This window comes from Benincasa hispida, chromosome 11 (genome assembly GCF_027475165.1).
Source record: "Benincasa hispida cultivar pf3 chromosome 11, pf3_genome.v1.1, whole genome shotgun sequence".
In the NCBI taxonomy this organism is placed as follows: Eukaryota; Viridiplantae; Streptophyta; class Magnoliopsida; order Cucurbitales; family Cucurbitaceae; genus Benincasa; species Benincasa hispida.
The window spans coordinates 8,884,337-8,897,743 of NC_143488.1; the positions used below are offsets into that span (position 1 = coordinate 8,884,337).

The window sequence follows — 13,407 nt, forward strand, 5'->3', positions numbered from 1 at the left end:
TTCATTTAAAAAACCAATCTAATTTTTTAAAATTAATAATAAAAAATTAGTTTTTAAAAACTTATTTTTATTCTTAAAATTTAGTTAAAAATTCAATTTTTTTATTTAAGAAATATTTAAAAAAATCATTCTTAGAAATTGAGAGAAAATTTGAAAACCAAATAACTATGGCTAAAATTGTAACCAAATGGGACTTTATTTATCATTATTTAAAATATTTTTTTAATAAGTTCTTCCAAAATTATTCATGAAGGTTCTCATTTTATTTACATAAAATTGAGATCTTAACACTTCAATCAACTTTCATATTTAAATACAATATATATTTTTTTTAATACAACGGTGAGGATGGAGGATCGAAGCTCCAACCTCTAGGATAGAAGATCTTGTCAATTAAACTAAATGGCTTAAACAAAATTTATATTTTATAGATTTAATGTTTAATCAAATAATACATTTTTTAATCAATTAATCTTACATAAACTTGATGATTTAAAAATTGCTAATCAGACTGCATAGCCAAATGGAACGACCAATTCGTCCTTTCAAAAATACAAACTTAGAAGATGATAAATAATTTATTCACATCATCCATAGTTTATATATTAAATATTTAAATGAACCCTAAGTATTGATTAAGAGGGAGATTAATTAAGAGATTCTCGATAATTACTAAACAGCCCAAAAAAAAATTCAAATCAATGGAAGAAATCCAGAATTTAGAAACGCCCAGAATTCTGAGAATGAACCATGGAATCGGCGATCAAAGCTACGCCACAAACTCAATCTCACAGCGCAAATACCAATCCGGATCCCGCCCTCTGCTCCACCGCGCCGTCGCCGCCTTATGCGCTGCCGATTTGCCAAGCGCCATCGCCGTCGCTGATCTCGGCTGTTCTTCAGGACCGAACGCGCTCTTTGCGCTCTCGGAGATCGTCGGCGTGATCCACCGACGGTGCTGCGGAGATCCGCCGGAGTTGATGGTGTTTTTGAACGATCTGGTGGAGAATGATTTCAACTCTGTTTTTAGAGGATTGTCGAAATTCTGTGAAAATTTGAAAGAGAAGAATGGCGGGGGATCATCGGTTTTGCGTGAATGTTTTGTTGCCGGAGTTCCAGGATCTTTCTATGGAAGATTGTTTCCTTTTAAGAGTCTCCATTTTGTGCATTCTTCTTCAAGTCTCCATTGGCTTTCTCAGGTTTGTTTCTCAATCAAATACTCTGTTTTTGGATCCGCATGAGATTTTTGTACCCGGAATTATCATATTTAACTAACTTTTAACCACCAGTAAACGCTTCTTATGAGAGTTATCTACTCATGCTCCTCCTCACTCTCTCTAATGCTCACTTTCACACAAAAAAACGTTGACAAATAATTTGTAACATGAAAGATTATTCTTGTTGTTTTCAAAGCTTAGATCCAACGACATTCTAATATCAATTTTAAAATGATTATATGCATATTAGGCAACATCTATTTTTGTGCATCTCATTAAGTTGTCTAATCATAATTTATCCGGTAGTTCTTTTCTGAAATATTTTAATTCTTTTATCTGTGTGAGTGATGAGAAAATGATGCATAAAGATAGGTGTAGCTTGGAATGCACTTAAGTGTGACCTTTTAATTTATATTGTCATAAAATATTAAATGATAAAATAATAGTATATCATAGACATTAAAATAGACATTTTGAAAGTTAGACAAGCAAGATTAGTTATTAAACTTTTAGATTTTGCATCTATTTCATAAGTGTCTAATGGGTCTTAAGTTATAATCGTGTGTCGAATAAATCCTTTAATTTTTTATTTGTGTCTAAATATCTTTGACCTATTCGATATTTTTTCAATATTCATGAATCAGCCAAAACTAAAAGTTTAGGATTTCAATAGATTAATTAATTTAAAAAGAAAAAAAATCCAAATACTAAATACAACATAAGCCTATCATAGACATAAATTTGGAAGTTGAAGGACGACCTCTTAGATATTTTTAGAAATTCATCAATAAATTTAAGAATCAAATAGAAACGGATGTCAAAATTTAGAGATTAAACTTATAATCTAACCTTATCAAATCGTCGCGAGCACAAATACAAGATGAAAGTCGAAGGAATGAATGAATGACATTAAAAAGTTGAAAAACAGGTACCAAGAGAGCTGATGAATGAGAAAGGAAAGGGAATAAGAAACAAAGGGAAGATATTCATATCAAAGACAAGCCCAAGTGAAGTAATAGAAGCCTATTATGGTCAATTCAAGAAGGATTTCAATTGTTTTTTGGAGTCAAGATCAAAAGAAGTTGTGAGTGGTGGGAGAATGGTGTTAACTTTTAGAGGAAGAAGACAACCAGATCCATGCCCTGATGAAACTTGCCTTCTTTGGGATTACTTGGGCCTAGCTTTTCAAGCTTTGGTCCATCAGGTATATTTTCATTTTCCCTTTTTTCCTATATTCTTTAACATTCTTTTTTCTTTTTACATTATCTTATATCACAATAATAATAGTCATTTCAACCCATCTTTTTTATATAACTAAATTTTCAATTAATAGGTATTTTAGATAATTGACACATCCATATATTTTTTCACATATTTATTAGGACACAAAATTGAAAGTTCATAATTCCATTAGATGTAAAATTTAAATTTTTATATAATACATCAATTAATTTTTAAAAATTTTAAAATTGTCAAGACCTATTAAAGACAAAATTAAAATTCTAGGCATTTGTTAGATATTTGTAAAGTTCGATGACTTATTAGACATAAAATTAAAAGTTTTATGAGATATTTGATACTTTTTAAATTTTCAAGGACTAAATAAACATAAGTTTTGTCTCTCCCTATAATATCAATATCAATATATATATATATATCGTAGTTTCTAATTTATTTCATTTTATCACTCTTAATATGTTTGGTAGTGGTTTTGAAATAGTTGTAAATCATTTTCAAAATTATTTCAAAAAAATACTTTTAATAATTCGAAAATCAATTATGATGATAAAAAAAATTACATTTAAAAATATAAAATAAATTATTCAATTAATTTTGAATAATTAAAGATATGTTTTGAAGTGATTTTAAATATGACAAAAGTAATTTTAACAATTTCAAGATTACTCTCAAACAAGCATGAAACTTTAAAAATATAACAATTTCGGACATTGCTATTCTTATACGATTACTTGATTTTTGCCCATTTAAAAATATAATAATTTCGGACATTGCTATTCTTATATGATTATTTAATTTTTGCCCACTTAATATTATGTTGGCGTATATATATACATTTATTCATATCCTCACGTTATTCATTTGTTAAAAAATTAAGCACAAAATAATAACAATAACTAAAAGTGGTTATTTCTTGCAAGTTCGTACATACAATATATATATATTTGAAAAATTAGATTTGAAAGTTTGAGGATTAAAATAGACATTTTGAAATTTCGGAAACCGAAATGGAATAATTTTTTTTTTTTTTTTTTTTGATTGAGTAACCAAAGGATGAATATATTTATGTAAAATAGGGGCTTATTGAGGAGGAAAAATTGGACAACTACAACACTCCTTACTATGAACCATATATGGAGGATGTGAAAAAAGAGATAGAAAAAGAAGGGTCCTTCAAAATAGAGAATTTGGAAATAATTGCTTTGCCATGGGATGGTGTTAATAAAGATGGGGAAAGTTGTGAAAGATCAAAGACAACTCAACAAATGGCAAAGGCCATTCAAGCAGTCAATGAATCTATGATAAGAAGCCATTTTGGAGGTGAAATTATAGAGCCATTGTTTAAGAGATTTAGGGAAATCATGGAGGCTGATACTAAAGAAGTGGAGCATGTTAGTTTGGTGGTTTCTTTGGTTAGAAAAGAACTATGAGAACATATTTTAATCAATGTCACCACATTGTTTTTTTGTATAGTGTTTTAGGGTTATGATTGGAATAAACGTGCTATCGAATGTGAGGTAATGTTTGGTTTCTAAAGTTTTTTAGAATTATTCATAATTTGGATTCGCATTTCACTTATTTAGATATTTTTTAAATAAATCAAAAAAATTATATTTGTTTGTTTCATCAAGATTCTCTCTCATCTAGAAGTACTTCAGTAGACAATTTTTATAGTCTTTTTCGCTATATGTCTCGATCGTTTTAATCAACTAGATCAAGATAGATATGTGAGTTATCTCTTCTAAAAATAAATATGTGTGGATCAACTCACGCCCTATCAGAAATGACTTTTAGGACTTAGGTTCATAGGAAAAATTAAGAGGAGTAGGAAGTTTTGTCCCACGTACATAGATCTAGAATTACCTAGAGGGTATAAATACCAAGTCATTCTAGATGATAATCTAAAGTGTGTTGGTGATGAAAGTATAACCTTTTTATTACTCATGCGCCGTCGCCGTCGTTTGATCGGATAGGCTTAGGTAACTGTGCTGGTGAAAAAGGCCTAATTTTTTATTACTTATTTATTTAATTATTTTTTAAATAAAATCATTGTATTAATATTTTTGTTGACCGTTCTTTTTTTCCGTGACTATTCGATTCTGTCCGTTTTACAAGGTTCATGTGACCATTCGATCTTGCCCGTTTATGAACGTTGTGCCAACGTTCATATGATCGTTCGAGTTCTTCTCTCATCTGCTATTTAACACAGATCAGACCTGAGAGAGGAGACACAACAATTGTGAATTTCTTTCTTCTACTTTCTTCTACTATTTTTTGTTTTGAGCAACCTTCTCATCGATTCTAGTTCATTTTCCAATGAGTGCATGTCTGAATTTGGAGGTTGCGTTAACCTTGGGGAGCAACTAACATAGTGATTAGGATCGAGGTCGCGCTGTAATTGCTTTTAGGGTAGTGGTTTCTCCATGAAGCAGTAGCCTATCATGACATCTGTTCTAACAAGCACGAGAGGAATTAAATTCATGCGCTTTAGATTATCTACGAATGAATACTAAACTAAAAATTAATTATTTCCTTTTTTTCCCCTCTAATATCATAAAGGGACGAGTTGTTTTCAAATATAAGAAAATGAACTAAAATATTTACAAATAATAGCAAGATATCACAATCTATTTGTGATAAACCGCGATGGATGGCTATCGTGGTTTATCACTGATAGACTGTGATATTTTGCTATTAGTTGTAAATTTTTTTAATAGTTTTGTCATTTAAAATAATTTCAGGACCTATATTTCTTTTACCTAAAAGAGGAAGAATCTTATTGTTACTATTATTTTTTAAAAAAGAACAATTTTCACCTCAATCTATACTATTGGCCGACATTACACTTAATTTTGAAAAAAAAAAAAAAACTTTTTGGTCCCTAGATTTTGGATCTATGTTTTATTTCGTTTCTAGGTTTCAAAATGGTAACGTTTAGTCCCATAATTTTTAGTTTGGTTTCAATTTAATCTTTGATTTTAAAATGTTACAATTTTACCTTCGACATTTTAGTTTTGTTTCAATTTAGTCTCTATGTTTTCAATTTATACTTTTAACCTTAATTTTTCATTAAGTACTCATTTTACGTCTTTAGAGTTAATGTCTATTAATTAATTTAAAAGAATTATAATTAATTAAGTTCACTATTTTTCATCACTATTAAAATTAAAATTAAATTTTTACTTCATAATTATTTTATATTAATTGTGAGTATTTAACGAAAAATCGAGGTTAAAAATGTAAATCTTGAAATTTATAAACTAAATTGAAACAAAACCCAAATCTCATTAGTAAAATTGTAATAATTTAAAACCAAACTCAAAACTTAAAGATTAGATGTATAACATTTTGAAAATTAAAGAGCAAAATTGATTAAAAAAAGTATTTCCCCCTCAATTTTTTAAGGGTCTTTTTAAAAATATATATATATATATATATAAAGTTAACAACACATTTTGTTTTTTATTTTCTTCTTTAAGCTTCTAAGCGTGTTTTTAAAGTAGGTCCTCCAATTTTTCATATATTTCCGAGTTTTTTTTTTTGCTATTTTGCTATATATATATATATTCCTAAATTCAGAAGTGACATATTCCCAATTTTCCATTTAAATTATTAAAAATCTTGGGGGGGGGGGGGGGGGGGGGGGGGGGGGGGCATTGCATTGCATGTCCTCTTGGTCCTTTATGTTTTATTTTATTCTCCAACCATTTTTAAGATGTCCTCCAACCAATAATAACTTGCAATACTTTTTCATTTTGGTTTGTTTCCTCCAAATCTCTTTATAAATTATTTTTTTCTTTCTTAAAAAATATTAAAATTTTTAACCATGTTCTAAAAATAAAATAAAAAAATTTAAATTTACTTTTTCCTAATTTTAAAAATTTAACTTAGATTTTAAAAACATTTCTCGAAAATAGATTACAAACCAAAGACCACATAGAAGAAATGTGTGTATGAAAGTTTAATTTTAATCAAGAACAAATTAAACTCAACTGGTTATTAAATTGATTTAAACTTTCCATATTTTTGCATTTTTATATTTAAATTAAATAAAAAGAACAAACTTTATAATTTACAAACTTTCAAAATGTCTTTTTTTTATGCATTTAAAATATTGCTAGACTTCCGAAGATGAATTAATTGTCAAAATGAATATAATTTAAATGACATAAAACTTGTACTATTAACCTCGAGGTCAGAAGTTCAATTTTTTCACTCACATATAGTTAAAATAATAACAAAATTTTAGTCATTATAGTCAATTTTTTTGACGTGAGAAAAAACTAAATTGAGGCTCTGCTTGGGATTGAGATTGCTGTAACTTTTAAAATGATTACTAACCGTTGTGTTTTTAGAAAAATCAGTTGTGAAAAGAAGTAAAATAGTATTTGGTAATTTTCAACTTAAACTTGAAAAAATAGGCTATAATGTTTGGTAAATAAATATAAAAACATCTTATTTTAGATATAATAATTAAAATAGATTTATAATCAACTTTTTTTTAATGTAATTTAAAATTTTTAATAATTGTTTAGTAAGATAAATTTTGTTTGTTATAGATTTATTTTTAAATATGAAGGAAAATAACTTTATTTAAAAAAAGGAATATGGTATACTATTTAAAAAATGATGTATTAAACTCGTGAAAAATAGAAAATAGATTTGATTATGTGAGAATAGATAAATATATAAAATAAATCTTCTTTTTAAAATATAAAATTGAAACTAAATATTAATGAAAAAATCTATCTAATTTTAAGAAAATCTAAAAGTTGGAGGAATACGGCTTTTAAATCAACTTAAAATTAACGTACTTTTAAAAGGGATTTTAGCCGATTTAATTAAATCTGTTTTACCAAACACAAAAAAATCAAATGTAGCCTAAATATCAATCACAAAACCTGTAAAGACTACATGATCCAAACGAGCATTATCCATCAAGCTCATTAGTCAAGATGGAAAAGGAAAAGTCCACAAAGCAACCATATATATTATCACATCAACCTCTTTGTAGCTAAAACATAGCGGACTATTATTGTATATCTTGGCTTAGAAAGATGCATAAAAAAATACATTGGAAATCAAAACAAGAAGAATGAATATCTTGAATAATCTATGTCACATCAGATAAAATATCAATCTACCTATCTAACATTGTCACAATAAGCTATGAATTAGAAATAATTCAAAAATTCGGGATCTTCATCCACTTAACAAGCCTTGTTCCATCTATAGAGTATGCATGTGTCGAAAAAGGAGAATGGGGGCACGGTTGAGCTTTGCATATTTGCAACAATAATATTTTCATTGGACTTTTTAACAATCACTTGATTCACCCCAATAATACATCTATGTGTAATGTATCTTATCTCAATATTGTAATATTTTATATACTCAAAGTTGTGATATCAAATGTGTTAGAAACAAAATGAAAACACATGTACCAAAAATGTATATATTTTTTTTAAATTAAGAAAAATATCTTAAAAGTTAAACCATCATATAATAACTATTTTTAAAATTTTAGAATCCAAAAATGAATTAGAAAAAAAAAAAGTAAAAAATTTGAGAACCAAAATGAATTTATTTTAGGTGGTGTGTTAGAGCCTATACGTCATATATTAACATGCTGCTTTTTTTTTTTTTTTTTTTTTTTTTCACTTTTTAGAAATATCTTAACAAGTTTTATAAACCTTTTTACAAAATTACTATTTCAAAAGCTTAAAGACATTAAGTTTGTAAAAAGTTATTTAGAAGATTAGAGACCATTCAATATATTTATTATTTACCTAAAAAAACAATTTCAGTTTCGGTCAATTTCTCATTAATATCTCACAATATACATCTCGTAATGATCAAATTATCGCGATATATTGGTAACTTCCTTACCAACCAACCTCGACCCGCCCCCACCTAACCCGCCCGCCACCACTGAAGCCAACAACGCACACCCCTCTTCGATCTTCCCCTTCTTCCTCACAATGCCTCATTTCTCCACCAACTCCTCCCATTTTAGCGCCGCCGTAAATCTCTCTCAACACCACCCAGAAAATCCCATTCATGGCCACCGTTCCCCATTCTCTCTGTCTTTCTCCCGCCTCAGACCTTACCGTTAAATCCCCACTCTTCAAATCCGCCGCCGTCGGCTGCTTTTTCCCGATCCGCAATCGTAATCCGGTCCATCTCCGTTCGTCTTCAACTGGGGTTCAGTTCAATCGAAATGGGTTTCCTGGGTTGAGTTCGAGATCTATGAGAGGGAAGATTTTGGCGAGTTCTGCTCAGATTATGGATCAGTCGGCGATTAAAACGGATTCCTCTGTTCCGACGATCGTGGAAGTGGATTTGGGTGACCGGAGCTATCCGATTTATATTGGATCCGGTCTTCTCGATCAGCCTGAGATTCTCCAGAGGTATGATAATTGAAGTGAATTTGTGTTTGTTTCGTAAGAGCTCGAAGTAATTAGTGAAAATGAATTGTTTGATAGGTCATTAGCTTCCTTCTGAATTCGTGTTTTTCTCCTTATTTGTGCTGTTCTTTCTAAATTTACAGGCATGTTCATGGGAAGAGAGTTCTTATAGTCACCAATGATACTGTTGCACCATTGTATTTAGATAAAGTTACTGAAGCTTTAACTATTGGGAATCCAAATGTTTCAGTTGAAAGTGTGGTTTTACCAGATGGTGAGAAGTACAAGGATATGGTGAGTGGTTTACATTACTACTCCTATGCGCCTTAAATTTCATTGTTAAATTTGAAAGATTGTATGTATATGACGTTGGAATTTAAAAATTTGTCCCTCCGTGTAAACTTCTTGGCTCTGCCACTTGTCCCCAAGAATTGAAACTAACCACAATCTTGAATTAGTAGGACACACTCATGAAAGTCTTTGACAAGGCTATCGAGTCGCGGCTCGATCGTCGATGTACATTTGTGGCCCTTGGAGGTGGTGTCATTGGTGATATGTGTGGTTATGCTGCTGCTTCTTTCCTCCGAGGTGTTAACTTCATTCAGATTCCCACGACTGTTATGGCACAAGTATGCAGCTTTTCTGAAGTGTGTTTTTTAGCTTTTTAGAACTTGAGATGAGCCTTTCTTTAACATGTCTTGCTCTTCTATCTGTGTTTTCTAGGTGGACTCTTCTGTTGGGGGAAAGACTGGGATAAATCATCGTCTGGGGAAGAACTTGATTGGCGCATTTTATCAACCTCAATGTGTTGTTGTAGATACCGATACATTAAACACACTACCTGATAGGGAACTGGCTTCTGGGTTTGCGGAGGTCATTAAGTATGGGCTTATTAGGGATGCCGAGTTTTTTGAATGGCAGGAGAAGAATATGCCTTCATTAATGGCAAGGTGCGTCTGTAAAATGTTATTGATGTATGTCCAATATGCTTTTATTCCTGCTAAGGCATTTATAATGAAGATAAACTGAATGAACTTCCCCACTACTAGAGCCAAAATTTTGAGCTGTTAGTATGGGACTCAGATATTAGTTTGATTCATGAGGCATCAACATATGGGCTATGAATATAAAATGAGGAGATAGCATAGTAGTAATTTGAATTTAGAGGACCTCATGCTCCTAAACCAAGTCATATCAATACTAAACTCCAAATTTTAATTTGTTACTTTGGGGTAAATTGGATCATTTAAATCTATTTTTGAACAATGGCTGAATTTATACATGTTCTCCTATTAATCTCTTTACATATCTGAAAATGCAGACAATATTGTGAATTTCATTTAGGCTCTCTAGAGTCCTTTCATATGTGGTGTTATTTTCATTAGATAGACACTTGTTTTTCTTGTATGAAGGGCATTTTTTATGGTTCAATTACCATTTTGTTCATCTTATATGTCAAACAGATTCTCCTTCTATCTCCTGATATTTACTGATAGGAACGTTATTAGGATAGAATTAAAGGATTGAGTTTATATCAGTAAGTTTTTATGGCATTTGGTTATAAATAAAGGGAGTGCAAGACGAGGAAGATAGCCAATTGTTGGTTGGATTAGGACTTGAGTCAGTATACTCGAGAGAGGGGAGATTCCAAACATCTCGAATATTTGGATTATCTTGTAATTATTGCTATCTTTTATACTCCAATATATTAGGGATATATCTTATTGACTAAATTTTTTTTATACGTTGGCTTATTGTAGGGATCCAGTCACCTTAGCTTATGCGATAAAACGTTCGTGTGAGAACAAGGCTGAGGTTGTATCATTGGATGAGAAGGAAAGTGGACTAAGGGCAACTTTGAACTTGGGCCACACATTCGGACATGTAAGATGGGTTCTTTCACTCTGTTAGCTGTATGATTTGAATGTGAAGCAATGAAGATTATATTGTTGAACATCCCAATTTTAGTCACCATATCTTTTTTAATGCTCTTCTCATCGTAGACACGTACTTGTCTTACTGTAGAAATAATTTACATTTCTCATAGGATTTGTTTCTCAATTCCAAATCCTCTTTGTTTGTGCTGGGCCGAAGCATACCTTCGCCAGTTCCTCCTTCCTACAGTCTCCAATCATAGAAATCTTTTCATATGGCTTGCTTGCTAAAAAAATGTATTTTTCTGTTCATGAATCATGTGTCACGTTCTTCATGGAGTACTTTTTGCTCTCTTATTAGCTTCTCACTCTGTGCAATGTTCTATAGGCAATAGAAACTGGGTTTGGGTACGGTCAGTGGCTCCACGGAGAAGCTGTTGCAGTTGGCACGGTATTGCATCATTAAATTCGAACAGTATCTGCATTCTACTTCATATATACCAATTCTAAATGTCGGGTGTCTGCACATTTTCAGGTAATGGCAGTTGACATGTCATATCGTCTCGGATGGATTGATGATACAATTGTAAGCAGAGTTCTTGCCATTCTAAAACAGGCAAAGTTGCCTACTGCACCTCCCGAAAGCATGACGGTGGAGATGTTCAAATCAATAATGGCGGTAAGTGATTTGGGGTGCTTCTCTCTACTCTTATATTATTACTCTCCAGTATTCTAAGCTCGATTTGCATGGCAGGTTGACAAGAAGGTTGCTGATGGGCTACTTAGGCTAATTCTCTTGAAAGGTCCTCTAGGAAACTGTGTTTTCACTGGCGATTACGACAGGAAGGCATTGGACGAGACGCTTCATGCATTTTGCAAGTCTTGATTTTTAAGATCTACAAGAGATCGTTCCAAGTTGTGTGTAAGTTCTGTACCATATCGTTTATGATATTGCCCTGGCTCTTCCTCTTCCCCTTAGCTTTAGTCTTCATTATATTTATTAGAAAATCCATGTGCTGAGTGATTTCTAATCTGGTAATGCTATGTTCTTCAACACGAGATCCACCATTCTAGAGTTTTGAATGAACTACTGAGATAAATAAAGTTTTATCTCTCATCTCTTGTTTTGTTTAGATAATTTTGGGGGGAATTTGGCAATTATATAACTCAATATTAGAATCAATCAAATGGATTTTGATAATATTGTTGGGAATTGGAATAATCATTCAAAGTTTTTTTTTAACCGATCATTCAAAGTTTAATTAATTAAACTAATATAACCCACCTGAAAGTTATAACATTAGCATCCTACCATATATGATCTAAATATATTAAAGGCATCTGTGTCTCATGGTGTGTTTAAAAGCAAATTTACATTAAATCTTGATCTTAACAAGATTTTGCATACTAACGACCTATCGAAACTGTTACATATCAAAGTTCGATAACTAGATAATAATAGTTCGAAAATATAAGGATGAAATTGTTGCATAGTAGAGTGTTCATAAACTAAACGTTACTTCAATGGAAGTACAAGGAAGAAATGTGTTATTTAAGAAAATATATGTGTGCAAGGGTAAAGGTTTTTAAAATTTAAAATAGAAATCTTTTGACTTTGTATCTGATAAGTCTTTGATCATTCAATTTTGATTCTAATAGACTCTTGACAAATTCCAAAGTCTTAAAAGGTAATTGCTCTATTTGATATAAATTTAATTTATTATTTCTTTTTTTATAAGAAACAATTTCATTGATGTATGAAATTACAAAAGAAAAGGGAACAGAGGCTCTGAACCAAAGAAGTTACAAGAGACATCTCCAATTGGATAAAAGAGAATCAAAATAATAAAAGTTGAAATGGTTAGACAATTTACACCAAAAGATAACGATCTGGTTCACATGGTCTAAGAAAACGTCAAAGTGTTGGGCTTTGTTGTTGAAGAGATGGTTATTACGTTTGAGCCAAATCGACCACAAAAAGCTCTGACGAGCTGTTTACAGAGAAGGCCCTTTCTACCCTGAAAGGGTTGGCTGTCGAGAACAAGGAATAGAAAATGGGTAACATCATTAGAAAAGACCACACATCGGTTGAATGCATGAAGAATGTGGTTCCAAGACTTCTTGAAGAAAAGGCAGAACATGAAGAGGTGACATTGGTTTTCTGTATCTGACAAAGGGAGCACCAATAGGGTTGTGGGGAGGCGGCGCTACATTTTATCGGAAGTGAGGGATACCTTATGAGCAAGCTCCCAAAGGAAAACTTCAATATTTTTGGGATATTGGTCAGATCAAATAGCACCTGTCGGGCCCTCATATAAATTGGTGCTATTTTCAAAATTGTTGTTGATCCAAGACTTTGTCGTGTAGGTCCCCGATGGCTCAAGCTTCCACCACCATTTATCTTCTCTTTGTAAGGGTTGATGAGATGCGAGCAAATGTGAGAGGACAACCCATTCTTCAGTTTCTAGGTCATTGAGGTGTCTACGAGGATGAAGATTCCACCCACCCTCCATAGTTCCATAGCTCGGAGACCATAGCATCCTTGTCAAGGGACAACGCAAATAGGTTGGAAAAAGCAACCTTGAAAGGGCTATTATTCACCCACAAGTCTCCCCAAAAAGAAATAAATCGACCATTACCCAAAGTGACAGCAACATGTTGATCCACATT

General features: G+C 31.5%; 2 protein-coding genes across 2 annotated transcripts; both read left to right on the forward strand.

Moving 5' to 3' along the window:
- The first annotated feature begins 657 nt into the window (after positions 1-657).
- On the forward strand, positions 658-3,992 carry LOC120069027 (putative methyltransferase TCM_000168). The gene is made up of 3 exons (XM_039020685.2): positions 658-1,199; positions 2,146-2,421; positions 3,533-3,992. The coding sequence occupies exons 1-3, from the start codon at positions 702-704 to the stop codon at positions 3,884-3,886; spliced, it is 1,128 nt and encodes a 375-aa protein (XP_038876613.1). The 5' UTR covers positions 658-701; the 3' UTR covers positions 3,887-3,992.
- Positions 3,993-8,356: 4,364 nt separating this feature from the next.
- Positions 8,357-11,854, forward strand: LOC120069028 (3-dehydroquinate synthase). Its single transcript, XM_039020686.2, has 8 exons — positions 8,357-8,866; positions 9,007-9,157; positions 9,325-9,492; positions 9,587-9,813; positions 10,624-10,747; positions 11,126-11,188; positions 11,273-11,416; positions 11,492-11,854. The coding sequence occupies exons 1-8, from the start codon at positions 8,517-8,519 to the stop codon at positions 11,621-11,623; spliced, it is 1,359 nt and encodes a 452-aa protein (XP_038876614.1). The 5' UTR covers positions 8,357-8,516; the 3' UTR covers positions 11,624-11,854.
- Positions 11,855-13,407: the final 1,553 nt, after the last annotated feature.